The following is a 21,672-nucleotide window of genomic DNA, read 5'->3' as shown; positions in this document are numbered from 1 at the left end:
CAGTCCCTTGAAATTAGGTGGGCAAAGGGGTTATAGAGTGAAGCGCTGTCACGTCTGCTACAGTTACCTCTCTTAGAATTTATATTAGGCCTCATGTCTGTATGTAAGAGAAATATTCTTAGGCTTTATCAGCTCAATAGGGGCTTCTCTTTTTTTTTTTTTTTTTTTTTAAGATTTTATTTATTTATTTGACAGAGAGAAATCACAAGCAGGCAGAGAGGCAGGCAGAGAGAGAGGAGGAAGCAGGCTCCCTGCTGAGCAGAAAGCCCGATTCGGGGCTTGAACCCAGGACCTGGGATCATGACCTGAGCCGAAGGCAGCGGCTTAACCCACTGAGCCACCCAGGCGCCAATAGGGGCTTCTCTTATTCTACCCAGCAATTCAAGGAAACAGATAATTTGTGACTCATCTAAGTGGCAGCAAAATATATATGTAATTCTGTGTTTTTCACATATGTTATCTGGTTTGATCTTTAAGAAAATCCTGTGTAAAATATAATTACTATCTCCATTTATTTTCATATTTATTATTTTCCCTGCACAGATGAAAAAACTGAGGTTCGTGGAGGCTAAATTACTTGTGTTGGTGATATAATTAGTAAGGAACAGAATCAACACCTAAATCAAGGACTTTTTCTTAGGTTTCTCTGCTTTCTACTCCATTTCAATATCTGTATGGTCACATAACATGTACTTTATGGAACTTGAAATCAAATTTAAATGATCTTACTCAAAAATCCAGAATTGGAATTTCAGAAATCATAAAACAGGTATAAAGGCCTCCCATTCACCCTGAGTCATGGTAGTAATTCGCTTATATATTTATCCACAGCAAAATAATACCAAAATACCAAGTAATAACAAAAATCAGGAATATTTCTTGGAGCAGTTACTGGGTGCCAGATTCTAAGTACTGTACATGTGCTTAGTCTCCATAACTCCTTAGCATGGGTACTATTATTACTATGTTATAAACAGAAAACTGAGTCAGAGAGATTACCCAGGGTTACAGTGAGTAGGTTGTATGTATAGACTTCCATTAAACTGATGTGTGGTCTAAGTTGGATTGTAGCTAGGAGGACCATAAGTAAAAGATTTTAGACTCCAGTGGATATACTAGAGCCTAGGGTTATAAACTTAAAAGGGACAGGGAATCAGGACAAACAAAATGCCTTGGGGAAAAGTTTGCCCATTAAATATCTTCATATACCCATTCATCCTCTATGTAATAGTTTCTAAGAATCATGGTTACAATAGTGTCATTTTTTTTTAGTCCTTCCATAAATATTCATGAATTGGCATGGAATCTGTTTTGAAAGATTTTAAGATAGTTTTGTGTTTTTTTTTTTTTTAAGATAGATTTATTAAAGAGTGAGCACATGCATGAGCGGAAGGAGAGGCGGTGGGAACGTTCAAGCACGCTCCCTGCTGAGCTCTGAGCCTGATGCAGGGCTGGATCTCATGATCCACAAGATCATGACTGGAACCAAAACCAGGAGTCAGACACTCAACCAACTGGACCACCCAGGTGCCCCAAGATAATTTTTGAATCACCTGGTTATTTTATAATTACAACACAACATCCCCCCAAAAGAGATAGTCCGCTGTCATACACCTCCTGATGTGCTGCCGTAGAAAGTACCCAGCAACAGTTGTGAGGTATTTTTTACCAGAAAATCAAATCTGCATCTCGACGAGCCTCAGTATATAACTACAAGTTTATAGAAAATAAAAGGAAACAGAGGAGCATGTAAGAATACTGCAGGAATTCAATTAGCAAAATGTAGAGTAGGAGAAGCTCTGCAGGTCGGGTAACTCAGTCTCATCCCCATATAAGTAACAAGGGCATGGAGAGGAGGATAGGGGTAATCATTTTTTACAACACTTAAGGAAGGGGCGCTTAGGTGTGTCTGTCGGTTAAGCGTCTGACTAGCATGATCTCGGGATTCTGGGATCAAGCCCCACTCTGGGCTCCCCACACAGTGGGGAGTCTGCTTGTTCCTCTCCCTCTACCCCTCCTGCTGCTCATGCACTCCCTCTCTCTCTCTCACACACACACTCTCTCTCTAAAATAAATAAAATCCTTTAAAAAGCTTTTTTAAGGAATAAATATTAATGATTTTTATTTTTTTTTAAAGATTTTATTTATTTATTTGGCAGAGAGAGATCACAAGCAGGCAGAGAGGCAGGTAGAGAGAGAGAAGGAAGCAGGCTCTCTGCCGAGCAGAGAGCCCGATGCGGGGCTCGATCCCAGGACCCTGAGATCATGACCTGAGCCGAAGGCAGCGGCTTAACCCACTGAGCCACCCAGGCGCCCCAGGAATAAATATTAATGATTTTTAAAGCAAGAATTCCCGTGTTGTTTTTCATTTTAAGTTTCTTTTCTTAAGAAATACATTCTGAGAGTTCCCTTGGGTGGCTCAGTTATTTAAGTATCTGCCTTGGGCTCAGGTGATCCTGGGATCCTAGAATCAAGCCCCCATTGGGCTCCCTGCTAGTGGGGAGTCTGCTTCTCCCTCTCTCTGCCACTCCCCCCTCAGACCCCACTGGTGCTCTCTCTCTGTCACTCCCTCTATCTCTCAAATAAATACAATCTTTAAAAAAAAAAAAGAAAGAAAGAAAGAAATACATACTGAAGTATTTATAGATGAAATTATATGATGCTTGGTATTTGCCTTAAAATAATTCCATAAAGATAGAATAGGAGTACTGTAGTACTCAAAGAATGGAAGTACTATAGATGAAACCAGAGTGGCCATGTTGTATTTAGAGTGGGTCCTACTTTTGTGTATATTTGTAAATTTCCATTGTGTATGTCTGAGAAAACAAACAAAAAAAATCCACAAAATTGCTAACAAAAGTGTACTACAATAATAGGTATTTTTTTTCTTTTTCTTTCCCTGTATTCTAGCTTTTCTACATTTATAAGTATATAAATTTATTACATATAAAATTTGTACAAAAAATAATAGCCACTTTCTTTGAGATGGAATATAGTTTTTATTTCAGAGATTAGAAGAGAAACTACAGAGACAAGTTAAAGATTAGAAATACAGATTACACATTTATGTGTGTGTAGCATATTGTGTAACTGTTCTCATGGCTATATTTTGTTCTGAATTGCCATTGATATTGGACAAGAAAAGGAGGGGTGCTTGGCTGACTCTGTCATTAGGGCATCCAACTCTTGATCCTTGGGGTTGTAAGTTTGAGCCCCACGTTGGGTGTAGAGAAATTACTTAAAATCAAAAAAAAAAAAAAGAAAGAAAAGAAAGGATAGGTCTTCCTACATTAAAAACTTAGAAATGAATTATTAGTCCTATTATTGTCTTAATAAAGATCATAATATGTATTCAGTATAGCTCTACTGCTATATATTGAAATCCTCATTTTACTTGTTCCACATCCTAAAGTTAGACTGAGTCAAATTTTTGAAAATCCTCTGCCACCCCTGTAACAATCGTACACGTGTACACACATTTTTTTTTACCTTTGTTAGAGTTAACATATTCTCAGAAAAGCACCCAATTTAAGTGCAAAAATATGACTGATGAGTGCACAAATATGAATGATATCCATATCAAGGCACTGAATTTTACTAGCATGCCAGAAATTCCCCTCCCAGTGACTACTTCTCTAGCAGACCACTACCTGACTTAAACTATGTAAAAAAAGTAAGCTTTTTGCTTACTTTTGAACTTTAGAAGTTACATATATATAAATCATATATAATTATACAGTATATGTTCTTTGGCTCCTTTTAACATTGTGAGAGTCATTGCTATGGTTGTAGATTGGAAGATTTCATTTATTCTCTTAACTGTATATAGCATGAAACTTTCCATGTTTTTATCAAAAGCACTATTTCCTAACTTAATGCCTGTGATTTCAAGATAATTGTATGTTTAGAAGTCATTACCCCTTTTAATTGCCTTATCGAACTGTATATTATCTTCTTGACAAAAAAAAAAAAAAACAGGTCATATCTAAAGATTTTCAGCATGGTACTTGGAGATTCATTAACGAAATGCTCAGGCAGGTATTAGGAGAAGCTGACGTTAAGCCAGTGCTGCCCCTTTGCTTGCTCTCCTCTTTTGGTTTTTGTTCTGCCCAGCCATAATCATGTTTAAGGAGCCCAGAGGTAAAGGAGAAGTAGGTAAGCCCAGCAGGAAGATGGGACTCAGGCCAAATGTTACAGTGCAATGGCAGGACTTTGGAGGCTAGAAAACTTGAGAGTATATTGTGTTTCTTCACCTTTAAAATAATTTCTGGCTCTACAGTGTATGTTTCCTATACTTTTAGGATAAGAAAGACACGGATTCTTACTTTCCTATAAAATGTTCTTACATTTAGATGCTTCTGTAGCCTTTGGACAGTGTCTTTTTGTTAGGTGTTAGGCTGGCAATGCCATCTTACTTAACTGTCGGGCTGCCATTGGGTCTGCAGATAAAAAAGTAAATAAGAAGATCAGTATCCTTATTCAGGTAAAAGTTTGCTGGAGCCAAGTGGGAAGACTAATAGTTACACAATATAGAGGAGATATAACTCTTTAGTCCTTTATCACTTTGCCTTTTAAAAGTTTTATTAATTGTGAAACCAGTTAAATAGATTCCCTAAATTACCTATACAATATAGAGATGATAAACCTCCAGTGGTTTATCTCTACTTTTTAAAAAATATAATTCATTATAAAACCTGCTTAAGGAGACATCTTAGATTCAAAAAGCAGTTATCCCAAATGGCCAAATTCTAACACTCATTTTAATTTTTGAAAGTATGTGGCTTGATGGGGCACCTGGGTGGCTCAGTGGGTTAAGCCTCTGCCTTCGGTTCAGGTCACAATCTCAGGGTCCTGGTATGGAGACCCACATCGGGCTCTCTGCTCAGCGGGGAGCCTGCTTCCCCCCCCCCACCCCATCCCCATCTGCCTCTCTGCCTACTTGTGATCTCTGTCAAATAAATAAATAAAATCTCAAAAAAAAAAAAATGTATGTGCCTTGAATAATTTTTCGTTGCCGAGTTTTTAAAAATAATTTTAAGCTAGTTGCACAATATACAAAGTAAAATAACCTTTTTTTTTTTTTTAAAGATTTTATTTATTTGACAGAGAGAGATCACAAGTAGAGAGAGGAGGAAGCAGGCTCCCTGCCCAACAGAGAGCCCAATGTGGGACTCGATCCCAGGACCCTGAGATCATGACCTGAGCTGAAGGCAGAGGCCTAACCCACTGAGCCACCCAGGCAGCCCCCTTTTTTTTTTTTTTTTTTTTTTTTTTAAGATTTACTTATTTGGAAAAAAAAAAAAAAAAGATTTACTTATTTGAGGGAGAAAGAAAGCACAAGCGGTGGGGAGAAGCAGACTTCCCACTAAACAGGGAGCCCAAGTTGGGGCTCCAGCCCAGGAACCTGAGATTGTGACCTGAGCCAAAGGCAGTTGCTTAACCAACTGATCCACCCAGGTGCCCCAAAAGTAAAATAACTCTTTAAAAGAGAACCGTTAGAAACAGACTGTTAAGGGGCGCCTGGGTGGCTCAGTGGGTTGAGCCACTGCCTTCGGCTCAGGTCATGATCTCGGAGTCCTGGGATCAAGCCCCACATCAGGCTATCTGCTCAGCGGGGAGCCTGTTTCCCTCTCCCTCTCTCTGCCTGCTTGTGATCTCTCTGTCAAATAAATAAATAAAATCTTTAAAAAAAAAAAAACAGACTGTTAAGATTATTAATCTTTCCTCCATACTCCATACCCTCTTTCCTTATCCCAAGACTATTGGTGTTGTTAAACTGACATTTCCCATGAATTACAAGAAAAGGAAAAATGAATTATAAAAGTTTTTATTTTGCCCATTACAAACTATGCAATTTTCTAAAACCTGGAAAGCTTATAATTGCAGTGATAACCATATAAAAGCACATTTTTCCCATTAATTAGTGCTGTTTAATTTTTAGGAACTGGAGCGAGCATGGAGAGAATATGACAAGTTAGAATACGATGTAACTGTTACCAGGAACCAGATGCAAGAACAACTAGATCGTCTTGGTGAAGTTCAGGTACAGAAGTGAATGGTTTTTTTGCATTGTCTCAACTGGTTTTGACTGGTACTGTACAATCCACCTTGTTCGATTCGTGCATGCCCTTAATATTTTTTACCTTATTGGCCCCCTGAGATCTGAGTTTAAATACTTCCAATGATAGGAATCTTACTATCCCACAAAGTAGCCCATTTCTCCTTGCTTAAAGGTCCTTTTTTCTTTTGGCACATGGTATAATCTGTGTCATGTTTTTGCTCCTGCCTGCCTATATTGAAATTAGCATTGAAGTATTGAATTAAATGGATTTACCAAATAAAGGGTAATTTTTCTTTTTATAAGATTGGTTCTAATCCAGGGCTCCTGGCCTCCTGAGTCAGTACAGTGTGCAACTCTTGATCTTGGGGTTGTGAATTTGATCCCCATGTTGGCTATAGAAATTACTTAAAAATAAAATAATAAGGGGCACCTGGGTGGCTCAGTGGGTTAAAGCCTCTGCCTTCCCCTCAGGTCATGATCCCGGGGTCCTGGGATCAAGCCCCACATCAGGCTCTCTGCTCGGCAGGGCTCCTGCTTCCTCCTCTCTCTCACTGCCTGCCTCTCTGCCTCCTTGTGATGTCTCTCTGTCAAATAAATAAGATCTTTTAAAAATAAATAAAATAAAATAATAAAAACTTATTCTAATGTATTCTATATTAAATGCCTCTTTTTTTATCAAACTATTTTAGCCTGTTGACTTTTGATATGGTGTGAAAGATGCAGCACTGCTTAGCATAAAGAATCCAGTTTTGTAAATAGTCACATCTGGAATCAAGTTCCAGGGGTTAATTTTCTTGTCTTAAAATATAAACAGTAATATAGCTGTCTTAAAGTGTTCCCCTGAGAAAGGGAGATAATAAATGTTCAATAAACGTAAATGATAAAAATAAAGTAAAAGTCACTTCATGCTTGTGACTATATAAATTTAGCCATCTGCATTGGAAACTTTCTGAACCAACAGACAAGTCAATACAAGGACTAAAGGTTAATAAATTTGACTCTTAGAAAACCAGCTGTCCTCCATCTGTGCTGTCCAGTATAGTAGCCACTGGCTACATGCTACTGTTGGGAACTTGAAATGTTGCCAGTGTGACAAGAAACTGAATTTTTTTTTTAAGTTTTTTTTTTTTTTTAAATTTATTTATTTGACAGAGAGATCACAAGTAGGCAGAGAGGCAGGCAGAGAGAGGGGGAAGCAGGCTCCCCACTGAGCAGAAAGCCTGATGTGGGGCTCGATCCCAGGACCCTGAGATCATGACCTGAGCCGAAGGCAGAGGCTTAACCCATTGAGCCACCCAGGTGCCCCAAGAAACTGAATTTTAAATTCTATTTCATTTTAGTTATCTAAATTTAAGGAACCACATATGGCTGTGACTTCTATATTGAGCAGTGGGGTTAATACTAACTACAGTAGGGAAAGAAAAAGGAGAAAAAAAAAACCCTGAAATATCTAAGAAATAACCCAGGGGTCAGCAAACTTTCTGTGAAAGAGCAGATATTAAAGTTGTAAAAATTCATTTTTAGCTCTTGGGCCACAGCAGTTTACCTGATTTAGCTTAACAAAAACATTCATCCTGAAAATGTAACATCTACATTATACGGCATAAGACTTGAATAAACAGAGAAATGGAATTGGTAACCCTTGTCCATGGATGGCCTGATTTAACATTCTCTCAATGAAAATTCTTTGTATAAACTCAAATTCTGTTCGACCAGATTTCCTCCAGAATTCTTTGAAAAAATTAGCAAAATGATACTAATGTTTTAAAGGTATATGAAGGCCACAGTAGTTATTATTTTGAAAAAATAAAGAACTAGGGGCACCTGGGTGGCTCAGTGGGTTAAGCCTCTGCCTTTGGCTCGGGTCATGGTCTCAGGGTCCTGGGATCAAGCCCCGCATCGGGCTCTCTGCTTGCCAGAGAGCCTGCTTCCCCTCTCCTGCCTGCCTCACTGCCTACTTGTGATATCTCTCTCTCTCTGTGTCAAATAAATAAAATCTTTAAAAAAAAAAAAAAAGAAAGAAAGAACTAGAAGGCCTGCTCTATGAGATATAGCACTGCACATAGACCAGTTACATAATGACTCTGCACTTTAGGATTCACAACTGTAAAATAAAAATAATAGTGCCTACGTCTATCAGTATTGTAATGACTAAATATGTTGATATTCTTGAATCAGTTAGAATAGTATCAGGCACATAAAATAAACTGTAAGTGTTTATTAAATAAATAACTAAATGGGGCATCTGGCTGGCTCAGTCGGTAGAGCAGGTGACTTAATCTAGAGGTTGTGAGTTCAAGCGCCACATTGAGCGTGGACCTTCCTTTAAAAACAATAATAATAAATTAAGTAAATAAGCAAACAATGAGGGCAACATAAACAAACTTAAAAGATGGCATGTTGGCAAGAAGTATTGTTGACCACTAGAATTCAACAAGACTATTCTGATCTGCAAGGAAATTTCTTTTTGACTTGGAGAAGCAATACGTTAGGAAAGTGGACAGAGAACATGACTAGTTAACCTATAGAAAGTAGAACAGATCGCTAACAAGTGTTTGAATATTGTTCAAAGTCACCAGGAATCAGAAAAATGCAAAATAATAAAAAATGAGATTTTCATTGTACACCTTCCAGATAGGTAAAACTTACATAAATGTTTTAATTATTGCAAAAATAATATGTATCCTATATACATGTGCATATATCTGATTTTTATCATTGAAATTCACTCCCTAGAAGTCTGTGTCAGTATTCACATCCCTGGCTTGTTCTTGTGTTTGGGTCTTGCGTGAATACTTCCTTCTTTTATTTTGATGCTTCCAGCCCTGTGGCTTGGAAAACTGGATAACTAAGGTTATGTAGTGCCTTTTTGAAGCAGCGTAGCATAATCTATATGTTTATAGACTTTAAAAGCGTGTTTTCACCCCTCAGAGGACTTTAGCTGTATTGACTGTATTCTAGTATCTTCAGTTGTCAAAAACTGATACTCAGTGAAAAAAATTTTTCTGGTCAATGTGACAGTTTTGTACTTCATTGCCCCCCCCCCCTTTTAAATAAATTTATATTCCAAAAATGATATTTCTTGTTACCCAAACTATCAGTAAGTCAGAGTTCTATTAGAATCTTGTCAAAAACCAATATGATCTCATTTTCTAGAACTTAGGAAATTAGAATACTTCCCATTTCTTTTTTCTTCTCCCTTAAAAATTTTTTTTAATTTGAGTTTTGTGAGTTTCTATTTTGTTCTGTTTTCTATTTTTCAGTCCCTTGTGACCAGCAGTAATGCAAGGCAAAGCTTATTGAAGAGATGTGAAATAGTGCACTTAAGTCTGAGAAATTGAATTTTTTCTCTCTCTGTTTCATCAAAGGCCACAGATGTTGCAAAATTTGGGAGAGTCAAATAGATCATACTAAATATTCTCAAAATTTGATCCACTGCAATTCTCACTTTTTAAAATATGTAATTAGTGGAATTTACAACTTTTTTTTCCCCCTATATATGGGTTCTTTTTCCTGAAAGACTGAATCAGCAGGAATTCAGCGTGCACAGATTCAGAAAGAACTTTGGAGAATTCAGGATGTCATGGAAGGACTGAGTAAACACAAACAGCAAAGAGGCACCACAGAAACAGGTGAATCAGCTTTTCGCAGTAATTGACCATAATCTGATGTCTGAGTGGAATGACACGAGGCACCTGGCTGACTCAGGCAGAACAGCATTGCAACTCTTGATCTTGGGGTTGTGAGTTCAAGCCCCGTGTTGGATGTAGAGATTATTCTACAATAAATAAGTAAACTTTTTAAATAAATAAGCAAACAAACAAGTGAGTAAATGGAATGACACATAGAATTGGATTTCTTTTTGTTATTTGAATGGATTTTTGGCATCAGAAAACAGGCACTCATGTAACATTGAATCAGTACACACATTTATAAAACAAAAAAGCAAAAGTTCACAACAAAAATTAGTTACTGTTTTTTGTGTATAATTATACACACACATAACGTTTTGCTTTTATGAATTTTTCCCCACAACAAAAAATGGAATCATTGTATACTTATTTTTCAGCAATTTGGTTTTGGCTCCTGAACAGTACAGTGCAATAGTAACTGTGTAAGAATCCAGTGTATAGATGGACTCTAATGTATCCATTTCTCTGTTGTTGGACATGTAGGTTGTTTCCAGGTTTGGGGTTTGTTTGTTTTTTTCTGTCATAAACCATGCTGTAATTGTATATATTAGTGTGTGTATGTGTGTTATTGTATATATAACTAAATGCACATGCTAGTTCTTATGTATCACAAGAAGCTGGAAATGAGCACACATCTTTCATTTTGATAGTCACAGCCACATTGCCCTCCTAAAAAATTATACTGAATTATGCTTATATCAGTAGTGCTTCAGAAAACCTATTTCCTGGTACTCTTATTTAAACATATTTTAATTTGTATTTCAATTTGTATTTTTAAATGTAATTGGTTTCAAATCCTGAAAACATTAATAAAAAAAGGGATTAGAAACTGAAGGCTTCATTTCAAATAAATGAAATGGGGGCGCCTGGCTAGCACAGTCAAAGGAACATGTGACTCTTGACCTCGGGGTTATGAGTTCAAGCCCCCCTTTGGGTGTAGAGATTACTTAAAAATGAAGTCTTTAAAAATAAAATAAGTGAGATGAAATGATTTCTTTTTTTGTAGAGTTAAATTGTTTCGTATAAGTAGTTAATATTTTATAATTTTTTTAACAGGTATGGCAGGGTCAAAGCCTTTCTCAACAGTTAAGTACAAAAATGAGGTAAGTTTGGATTGTCTATCTCTAAATTATTTTAAATGTATAACAGATGAATTAGAATTTGTCTTCTCTTCATAACAAAAATGTTTCCTAAATATATTTAAGGTATTGTTTTAATCTTGAAATTTCTCTAATTCAGTAATTTGATACTTCTAACAAATGTGGTTTTTCTTCCCTTAATGCAAAAAAAAATGGAATCACTACTTTTCATCTGTGTTAGAACTTTAACATTGTCATACTTTTTCTAATATAAGTGATTTGAATATTTATCATTGTTTCTTATTCTTCATAAAATTTGTAGGATGATTGATGGATAAGTTGGCTGTGTGTCATGCATACCATTAGAAAAATTACAACTACAAAGAGATACTGTCAACCTGATGGAAAGCATCCGTGGTCTTGAATTTTGTATTAAAACCAATCAAAAAGAAATGTTTCTTTATTTGGTCTACTAAAATTACCAAAAAAAGTAGTAAGATTTTTAAATTAATTATTTTCTTCTTTTTTTAAAGTGAAATAACAGTAGTTTCATACATCTGTTTTGATGCTAAGCTTCAGATGAAAGCTAACCTGTGTGTTACAGAAAAAAAAATGAGATAAGGCCAGATTTAAGATCCAGTTACTGGCTATCATACTTTGCATTTTTTATCTTACTGTTCAATATGAGACTTTTGGCTTGGCAGTATCCCTTTAATTACCTTAAAGTGAATTTAAGTTAACTTACCATTGCAAAGAATTTAGATATACTTAATTCAATGTGCTTATCTAAATAAGGTGACTATTCTACAATCTTTAGGAAGAGGAAGTAGTCCCACCTCGTCCTCCACTTCCTCGGTCCTATGACTTTACAGAGCAGCCTCCCATAATCCCCCCTCTGCCCAGTGATAGCAGCTCCTTGCTCTGTTATAGCAGGGGCCCAGTCCATCTGCCTGAAGAAAAGAAGATTCATCAAGTTCAAGGATATCCAAGAAATGGATCTCACTGTGTAAGTGGCTTCAGTAGCCACAGAATAATCAATCATATACCTGATTTTTAAAGTTAATTTATTTTACACTCAAACGTGTTTTTTTTTTTTTTTATCATAACCCCACTTTTAGCCAATGTTTTTTCTATCTGTTTGTTTATATATAGTTATCATTTGTGTTTTTCCTGTTTTGGTTCTACCATTCTCATTTTTTTAAATTTTTTTACAATTTTAATACTTCATAATTTCGTATTTTTAATAAATGTTTTTGTAAAGTGGTTAATAATAGCATTTCAGGATATTAGAGGCAAAATATCTTTGGATCAGAAAGAAGTGAGAATGAAAAAAGATTGCTGCTAGGAATGATAAAAGGGTTAGGATATGGGCACTTCCACCTAGGAGAACTATTAGAGGATGTGGACATTGCCAAGGAGAGATGTTACCCATGGAAGCTGGAAATAAGAGGTTTGGGGTTAAACAAATAAATGTAAAATGTGGTAAGCCAAAAGAGAATGAAGGGGATAAGGAATAGGGCTAATTGAATTAATATGATGTATTTATTTTCAGACTTCAGATGTGCTGTGATAAAAAATGCTCTAATGACTTTATCCCTAATAAGAATATTCTTAATTTGAAAACTGAAACTTTTGCTGGTTAAAAATATTTCAGATATTTTTTTGTTATGTTGTAATATATATTATATATATCGGTTGTGCCTGTACCCAAGATAGCTGACAGAGGCTTTTAATTTTCAGGGTTTGATTTAAGGCTTTAGAGGTAAACATTATAAAAGAAACTTGTACCAGTTTTTTGTTTTTTGTTTTGAAATTGCACATATTCCTTTCAAGGGTCCAGATTATAGACTCTACAAGAGTGAACCTGAGTTAACAACAGTGGCAGAAGTTGATGAATCTAATGGAGAAGAAAAATCAGAACCTGTTTCAGAAATAGAAACTTCCGTAAAAGGTCAGCGTTTGGAGATAAGTTTTATCTCCTGTGTTTTCTAGACATTTTAACAATAATAAAATCAGTTGGCCCAGTACATATATAATTCCACAATCCCTAATCTGAAACCTTTGGAATCCGATGAGCTTCTGAATTCAGAAGTTTCAGGTATTAGGAAGGTAACATGACCCATAAACCATACATTACACATCATCTCAGCTAGGCAGGAGGCCACATTCCCTTCTGAAATAAATTAATATTTCTGGAATATTCACCTAAAGAGGAATAAAGACTAAAAAGCGTCCTATCAGTCCACGATAGGTTTTAACTGAGAAATAAGTACATCCCAGACTTTTTTTTTTTTTTTTTAAGATTTTATTTATTTATTTGACAGAGATCACAAGTAGGCAGAGAGGCAGGCAGAGAGAGAGGAGGAAGCAGGCTCCCCGCAGAGCAGAGAGCCCGACTCGGGGTTCGATCCCACGACCCTGAGATCATGACCTGAGCTGAAGGCAGAGGCTTTAACCCACTGAGCCACTCAGGTGCCCCCGTACATTCCAGACTTTTAAAAAGCTTTCCATTTCCTGAGATTTGGGGGTAGGGACATTTTGGTTTTCTTCAAAACCAAACTTATTCAGAATTGTACAAAAAGATTAAGGGCCAAGGGGCACCCTACTGGCTCCTTTGGTAGAACATGTGACTCTTGATCTTAGGGTCATGAGTTGGAGCCCCACATTGGGTATAGAGTTTATTTAACCAAAAAAAAGTAAATAAACAAATTCCATAACATAGTACTCTTATTGGGTGTACTCTTACTTTTTTAAGCTTATTTATATAATTATTTTTAGTAATCTCTACACACAACATGGGAGTTCAACCCTGAGGTCAAAATTTGCACACTCTTCCAACTAACCCAGGCTGGCACCCCTGATTTTTTTTTTTTTTTTTTTTTTTTTAAATACTGATAATTCTTTAGGGTTGTAAAGAAAAAGGATAGAGGGGGCTGTAGTCAAGATTAAAAAGATAGAAAAGGCCAAATACAGTGCAATGATTCAGTCTTGTTTGGATTGTGGTTTGTTTACTTTAAAGTCAGTTAATTAACATATAATGTATTATTAGTTTCAGAGGTGGAGGTCAGTGATTCATCAGTCTCATGTAATACCTTGCTTATTACATCACATGCCCTCCTTAATGTCCATCACCAATTACCCCATCTCCCCATCCTCCTCCCCTCCAGCAATCCTAAGTTTGTTTCCTGTGGTTAAGAGTCTCTTATGGGGGCGCCTGGGTGGCTCAGTGGGTTAGGCCGCTGCCTTCGGCTCAGGTCATGATCCCAGGTCCTGGGTTCGAGCCCCGCGTCGGGCTTTCTGCTCAGCAGGGAGCCTGCTTCCTCCTCTCTCTCTGCCTGCCTCTCTGCTTACTTGTGATTTCTCTCTGTCAAATAAATAAATAAAATCTTTAAAAAAAAAAAAAAAAGAGTCTCTTATGGTTTGTCTCCCTCTCTGATTTCATCTTATTTTTTCCTCTCTTCCCCCTATGACCCTCTGTTTTCTTTCTTAATTTCCACATGAGTAAGATCATATGATAACTGTCTTTTTCTATTTTTCTTTCTTTTTTTTTTTTTTTAAGATTTTATTTATTTGTCAGAGAGAGAGAGCAAGAGTGAGCACAGGCAGATAGAATGGCAGGCAGAGGCAGAGGGAGAAGCAGGCTCCCTGCTGAGCAGGGAGCCCAATGTGGGACTCGATCCCAGGACGCTGGGATTATGACCTGAGCCGAAGGCAGCCACTTAACCAACTGAGCCACCCAGGCGTCCCGATAACTGTATTTTTCTGATTGACTTATTTTGCTCACCATAATACCCTCTAGTTCTACCCATGTTGTTGCAAATGGTAATATTTCTTTTTTTTTTTTTTTTCTTTTTTTTCTTATGGCTGAGTAATAGTCCATTGCAAGTACACACAAACACACACACACACACACAAAACATCTTCTTTATCCATTCATTTGTCCATGGCGATCTGGACTTTTTCCATAGTTTGGCTGTTGTGGACATTGCTGCTATAAACATTGGGGTGCAAGTACCCCTTCAGATCACTACATTTGTATCCTTTGGATAGTAGTGCAATTGCTAAGTCATAGGGTAGCTCTATTTTTAACTTTTTGAACAACCTCCATGCTGTTTTCCAGAATAGCTACACCAGCTTGCATTCCCACCAGCAGTGTAAGAGGGTTTCCCTTTCTCTACATCCTCCCCAACATTTGTTGTTTCCTGAGTTGTTAATTTTAGCCATTTTGACTGGTGTGAGATGGTATCTTACTGTGGTTTTGATTTGTATTTCCCTATGCCAGGTGATGTGGAATATTTTTTTATGTGTCTGTTGGCCGTTTTTATGTCTTCTTTGGAGAAATGTGTGTGCATGTCTTCTGCCCATTTCTTGATCGGATTATTTGTTTTTTGGGTGTTGAGTTTGTTTTTTGTTTTTTGTTTTTTATTTGACGGAGAGAGAGATCACAAGTAGGCAGAGAGAGAGGAAGGGAAGCAGGCTCCCCGCTGAGCAGACAGCCCAATGCGGGGCTCGATCCCAGGACTCCGGGACCATGACCTGAGCTGAAGGCAGAGGCCCTAACCCACTGAGCCACCCTGGCACCCCATGGGTGTTGAGTTTGATAAGTTCTTTATAAATCTCAGATCCCACCCCTTTATCTGATAAGACATTTGCAAATATCTTGTTCTATATGTTATTTTTTGGTTTAGTTGACTGTTTCCTTGCTGTGCAAGAGCTTTTTATCTCAAGTCCCAGTAGTTCATTTTTGCTTTTGTTTCCCTGCCCTTTGGAGATAATGTCTTGCAAGATGTTGCTGCAGCCCAGGTCACAGACATTGCTGCCTGTGTTCTCCTCTAGAATTTTGGTGGAGTTCTTTGAAAAAAGTGGATGGTATTTTCATAGGGATTGCATTGAATGTGTAGGTTGCTCTAGGTAGCATAGACATTTTAACAATATTTGTTCTTCCAATCCGTGAGCATGGAATGTTTTTCCATTTCTTTGTGTCTTCCTCAATTCCTTTTATAAGTGTTCTGCAGTTATTTAGAGTACAGATCCTTTACCTCTTTGGTTAGATTTATTCCTAGATATCTTATGGTTTGGGGTGCAATTGTAAATGGGATCAATTCCTTAAATTCTCATTTTTCTGTCTCATTGTTAGTGTATAGAGATGCAATGTGCATTGATTTTGTATCCTGCTATGTTGCTGAATTCCTGTACAAGTTCTAGCAATTTTGGGGTGGAATCTTTTGGGTTTCCCACACAGAGTTATCATGTTATTTGTGAAGAGTAAAAGTTTTACTTTTTTGCTTATTTAAATGCCTTTCATTTCTTTTTGTTGTCTGATTGCTGAGGCTAGTTCTAGTAGTATTTGACAATGATAGTGAATTTAGTATATTCTTTTACCTGTAAGGTCACTGTTTCTGTAGATTGTCTCTGTTCCTTTCTGGTCTGTTACTTTTGGGCTCTCTTTCTCCTTAAAGAATCCCCTTCAGTATTTCTTGCAGGGCTGGTTTAGTAATCACGAATTCTTTTAATTTCTGTTTGTCCTAGAAGCTTTCTCACTTATATCTCCTTCTATTTTGAATAACATCCTTGCTGGATATAGTATTCTTGGCTGCACATTTTTCTCATTTAGCACCCTAACAAAGATGGTCTTTATCTTGACTGAAATGATTATATAGATATATGCCTATGCACCTATGGACAGGAATGCATTTATCAAACCTCATCAGTTGTACACTTAAGATCTGTACATTTTAGTTATACATTTTGCCTCAGTAAAACTAGAAAGGAGCAGTAAAGACAAAAACTGGAAAGTTTGAGGCACCTGGCTGGCTCAGCCAGTCAAGCGTCTGTCTTGGGCTCAGGTCATGATTTCAGGGTCCTGGGGTTGAGTTCCACATCGGGCTCTCTGCTCAGCAGGGAGTCTGCTTCTCCCTCTGCCCCTTCCCCTGCTACCCTCTCTTGGTGCACGTGCATGTTCTCTCTCTCTTTCTCTCAAAAATAAATAAAATATATTTTTTTTAAAGCAAAATCTGGAGAGTTTGTCACTTACGTCATTTGAGAGTCCTGTAACATTTCATGTAGAAGGAAAGTGGTCAGATATAGAAAGTCTTAAGAAGCAAAGAACTAAAATATTTATAGCACTAGCATATAAAACAGGAGCAAACTTATTGGTATTAATATGTTCTAAAGTCCTTGTATTGCTCCAGAGGATGATAGTGGTCATGATTACCTTTGTACTTTAATAAGTTAAGTGTGCATGCTTAAGGATAAGATAAAGAAAAGAAATAGACTGTGTAATTCTAAACTAGTAGGGAAGCAAACTGAAGAAGAATCCAAGAGAAGAAAAAGAAAAAACAGAGGAAGTGGGGAAAATAGAAAACAAAAAATAGATGGCAGAAATAAATCTAAATACATGAATAATTATAACAAATATAATTAGACTAAATGCTTCACTTGAAAGAAAAATGTTGTCAAACTGGATTAAAAATAAAGTATAGCTATGTTGTGTTTATAAAAACATCTAAAACGTAAGGCAACTAAAAAATTGAATGTAATGTTGAGTGAAAATATCACATTGTAGAAAGATACATAACATACAGCTCCACATATGTGTACGTTAAAAATATGCAAAACTGTAATAGTATTTTTCTTTTGTAGGAATCAAATATTACAGAACTATAAAAAAGGGGGGGGAGATAAACGCATAATTCGGCAGTTAATTACCTCTGAGGAGAGACAGATAAGGAAAGGGGATTAGGGAGTGTTTTAAGGTCATAATATTTCTAAGCTATGTGATGACCAGATGGGTAGGTCATTCTTTACGTTTGCACATATTTATACTTATTCCTTTTAATCTTCTCTGTTTAGTAAAAACAGTTAAGAGGAAAGTCTCTTTCATTTATCCAATCAATAATTTTGTAGTAAGTGCTAAATAAAAATTTAGGTCGTGTATAAGTTAATGAAATATCAAGCACATAGCCATGATTTGAAGAAACTTTTAAAACAGAGATTCTCAAGCCACCTACAAGTACCAGATCTTTGTTCTTCTCCTTGTTGATGAATGCACAATACACGGCCAAGATTTAAAAACAAAACAAACAAAAAAAAAGAATCAGGGAGTATACCCCACTTGAGCAGCCACTTTACAAGACTAAGACCATATAATCGGGCGCCTGAGTGGCTCAGTTGGTTAAGCGACTGCCTTCGGCTCAGGTCATGATCCCGGAGTCCTAGGATTGAGTCCCGCATTGGGCTCCCTGCTCAGCAAGGAGTCTGATTCTCCCTCTGATCTTCTCCCCTCTCATGCTCTCTCTCTGTCTCTCTATCAAATAAATAAATAAAATCTTTTTTTAAAAAGACAGTGTATTCAGTGCTCGCTTCGGCAGCACATATACTTAAAAAAAAAAAAAAAAAGACAGTGTATTCATATAGGTAATTTTGCAATTCAAACAAAGAGAAAGCCTATATTATCCCAGTTAGTGATCCATTTTGAAAAGCCCCACTTTAAGTCACGCAGCAGAAATTATGCTATAATTTATCTGCATACTTTAAGACAATTTAGTTAGATGAGAGCTTATAAGTTAAAACTAGGGGTGCAAAAACTGGCTCGGTTGAGAAAGCATGCAACTCTCCATCTCAGGATCGTGAGTTCAAGCCCCATGTTGAGTACAGAGATTACTAAAAATAAAAGATAAAAAACCAAACACCTAAATTTTAAAAGGCAAATTTCTAAGATTTTATTTATTTACTTGACAGACAGAGATCACAAGTAGGCAGAGGGGGGGGGGAGCAGTCTTCCGGCTAAGCAGAGAGCCTGATGCAGGCCTCAATCCCAGGACCCTGGGATCATGACCTGAGATGAAGGCAAAGGCTTAACCCACTGAATTTTGAATTGCAAAATTACCTATATTATGTACCAGTTCAGCTCTTAATATTCTTAAATTATACAACCGTATAATATTTGTAGAGTTCATAAACAATATTAAAGCCTAAGCTGTAGATTGTTTGGTATATAAATTAAAGGAGTCCTGAGTGATAGACCTACCATTTGTCTTTGGGGGAGAACCTAGACTTCCTTTTTCCTTTTTCTGCTTAGTTGATGTATGTAACTGTAAATGAGGCCAAAGAGAGTGGTATTTTCTTTTTTTTTTTTTTTTTCCTAAGAAAACCATTGAGATTTTAACAATTTGTTCTCTTACAAATGCCCTCAGTGGTTATTAGTTCATATATTCTACTTAAACAAGATGACTACGATATGAATGCATTCATTTTTTTTAAGATTTTATTTATTTATTTGACAAAGACAAAGCAAGAGAGGGAACACAAGCAGGGGAGTAGGAGAAGAGGGAGACCAGGGCTTCCTGCTGAGCAGGGAGCCTGATGCAGGTCTTGATCCCAGGACCCCAGGATTATGACCTCAGCTGAAGGCAGATGCTTAACGACTGAGCCACCCAGGCACCCCAGATGCATACATTTTATATGTTAACTTATTTTTAGCTTTTATTTTTGTTGTGTTAATGATTTTGTGTTATGTGTTTTATTTTCTATGGTGTGTGTTCATTTTAGAAATTTTTAAAATTACAAAAGAGAAAGTAGCAGTGATACATAGTTGTAGTTACAGTGATATATATATATAGTGATATAGTTAGCTATAGGTAACTATTGATAAGGTTGTTAGTGGACTCTTTTTTTTTTTTTTTTTTTTAAGATTTATTTATTTATTTATTTGACAGACGGAGATCACAAGGAGGCTGAGAGGCAGGCAGAGAGATGGGAGGGGGAAGCAGGCTCCCTCCGGAGCAGAGAGCTCGCGATAGCTCGATCCCAGGACCCCTGGAACATGACCTGAGCCGAAGGCAGAGGCTTTAACCCACTGAGCCACCCAGGCGCCCCTAGTGGACTCTCTTTTGAGACAGTGCAGTGTGACTGGAAAAGAGACCACATGGAAATTAAGGACATTTAGGTCAATCACTTAACCTTTCTGGGCCTTGTCTTTCCTGATCTTTAATATGTGAGAGGATTAAGGTCTTTTCAGTCTCTGAAAATGTTGTGAATGGAAAGAAGGGTAACTGGGAAACTCCAGCCATGCTGCTGCTTGAGCTCTCTGGACTGAGGAAGGAAGTTAATGCAGATACTGCACTTCTGTCACCTTCTTTCCTTCAGAAGGTTGTTGTGAGGATATATGATTCCTTGTATGTTCCTAGTTTCATAATGACAATTTTTGATGTCATCTATTAATCTGTAGAACTTTAGACAGAGTACATTAATGGAAGGCTACTACAGTTTCTCTGGTTCTTCTCAAGCAATAAATTTGCTCTATAGAGCCCCTAGCCGGCTCAGTCAGTAGAGTATGTGGACTCTTGATCTCAGGGTTGTAAGTTCAAGCCCCACTGGGTATAGAGATTACTTAGAAATAAAATCTTTTAAAAAAATAAACAAATGAAAATAAATTTGCCCTCTTTTCTGAGAGAGCGAGAGAGCACATGCACACTTAACAGGGGGAGGAGTTGCAGAGGAAGAGGGAGAATCTTGGGCAGCACAGAGCTCATGATGCTGAGATCATGACCTGAGGAGAAATCAGGAGTTGGATGCTTAACTGAGTCACCCAGGCACTCCAATAAATTTGCCTTTTGATTTTAAAACCCTCAGAGGAATGGCTGGGTGGCTCAGTTGGTTAAGCATCCAGCTCTTGATCTCTGCTCAGGTCTTGATCTCAAGGTTGGGAGCTCAAGCCCTGCTCTGGGCTCCACGCTAGGCATGGGACCTACTTAAAAATAAAATAAATAAAATAAAAGCTTCAGAAATTGAGTATGTCAGAAGAAAGTGTTATGTTGTGTAAAAGATGTTTTGTAGAACTTACTACTATTTTAATTTTTAGGTTCCCACTTTCCTGTTGGAGTAGTTCCTCCCAGAACAAAATCACCAACACCTGAATCTTCGACAATAGCCTCCTATGTAACCTTAAGGAAAACTAAGAAGATGATGGATTCAAGAACGGTATTTAACTAGAAGTTAATTTCTAGAAGGATTCTTAAGCCTATATATTGCTTTCTCACACATAATTTCCTTTTTAGTGTTTCACCAAAATTTTTTTTACATACTCTAAGAAAACTTAGTCTTAATTTTTTTTTTTTTTAAGTACATTCAGGAAATTAGCACCTAGGGGACAGACCTACTCAATACCTAATCTAGGTTAGTTTTGATCAGCCTTGAGATGAGGTCCACGGTTTGTGGAATCTGTTCTCATATAGCTGCCTTTTATTACATCTCTTGACACCTCTAAGAATTTCTTTGATGAGACTGATAGACATGTCCTGCAGTCAGCCAGGGTAATGGATTTCCAAGCTACCCTGAGTTTAGAGGGCCTTTTAGCTGTGGTAGATTTGGAGTTGGCCAGTCCTCTGGTGCCAGCTGAGAAATGTGAATTGAGATTGGGGAATTGAATGGAGATTGGGAAATAAATTCCATATTTCACATATTCATCTGAGATCCACTGAATTCAATCTGCTGTAAACCAGTCTAATCTTGGTCATTTGGGGAAGATTATCAAGGTATTTAACTCCTTTTCACCAGGTAGTCTTAGGAATTTAGGATGCAAAAGAATTTTTTTAAGTGGTGTTTTGTTTTGTTTTTTAAGATTTTATTTATTTATTTATTTACTTATTATAAGATTTTATTAAGATTTTATTTATTTATTTGATGGAGACGGAGAGAGATCACAAGCAGAGGGAGAGGGAGAAGCAGGCTCCCTGCAGAGCAGGGGAAGCCCGATACGAGACTGGATCCCAGGATCACGACCAAGCCAAAGGCAGTGGCCCAACGCACTGAGCCACCCAGGCGCCCGTTGTTTTGTTTT

At 37.1% G+C, this 21,672-nt stretch overlaps 1 protein-coding gene across 10 annotated transcripts in view; it reads left to right on the top strand.

Moving 5' to 3' along the window:
* PLEKHA5 (pleckstrin homology domain containing A5) overlaps nucleotides 1-21,672 on the top strand; it is a 227,994-nt gene that overhangs the window by 201,008 nt on the left and 5,314 nt on the right. For 6 of the 10 annotated variants that reach the window (XM_047740351.1, XM_047740350.1, XM_047740348.1 and 3 more), the window contains 6 exons: nucleotides 5,942-6,043; nucleotides 9,582-9,693; nucleotides 10,810-10,856; nucleotides 11,650-11,838; nucleotides 12,666-12,783; nucleotides 20,695-20,813. In XM_047740351.1, the coding sequence (XP_047596307.1) occupies nucleotides 5,942-6,043; nucleotides 9,582-9,693; nucleotides 10,810-10,856; nucleotides 11,650-11,838; nucleotides 12,666-12,783; nucleotides 20,695-20,813 (687 nt within the window). The remainder of the gene's footprint in view (nucleotides 1-5,941; nucleotides 6,044-9,581; nucleotides 9,694-10,809; nucleotides 10,857-11,649; nucleotides 11,839-12,665; nucleotides 12,784-20,694; nucleotides 20,814-21,672) is intronic. The other 4 variants (XM_047740355.1, XM_047740353.1, XM_047740352.1 and 1 more) reach the window with 1 other exon arrangement.

This window comes from Lutra lutra, chromosome 8 (assembly GCF_902655055.1).
Source record: "Lutra lutra chromosome 8, mLutLut1.2, whole genome shotgun sequence".
In the NCBI taxonomy this organism is placed as follows: Eukaryota; Metazoa; Chordata; class Mammalia; order Carnivora; family Mustelidae; genus Lutra; species Lutra lutra.
This window is presented reverse-complemented; position numbering and strand designations above follow the sequence as displayed.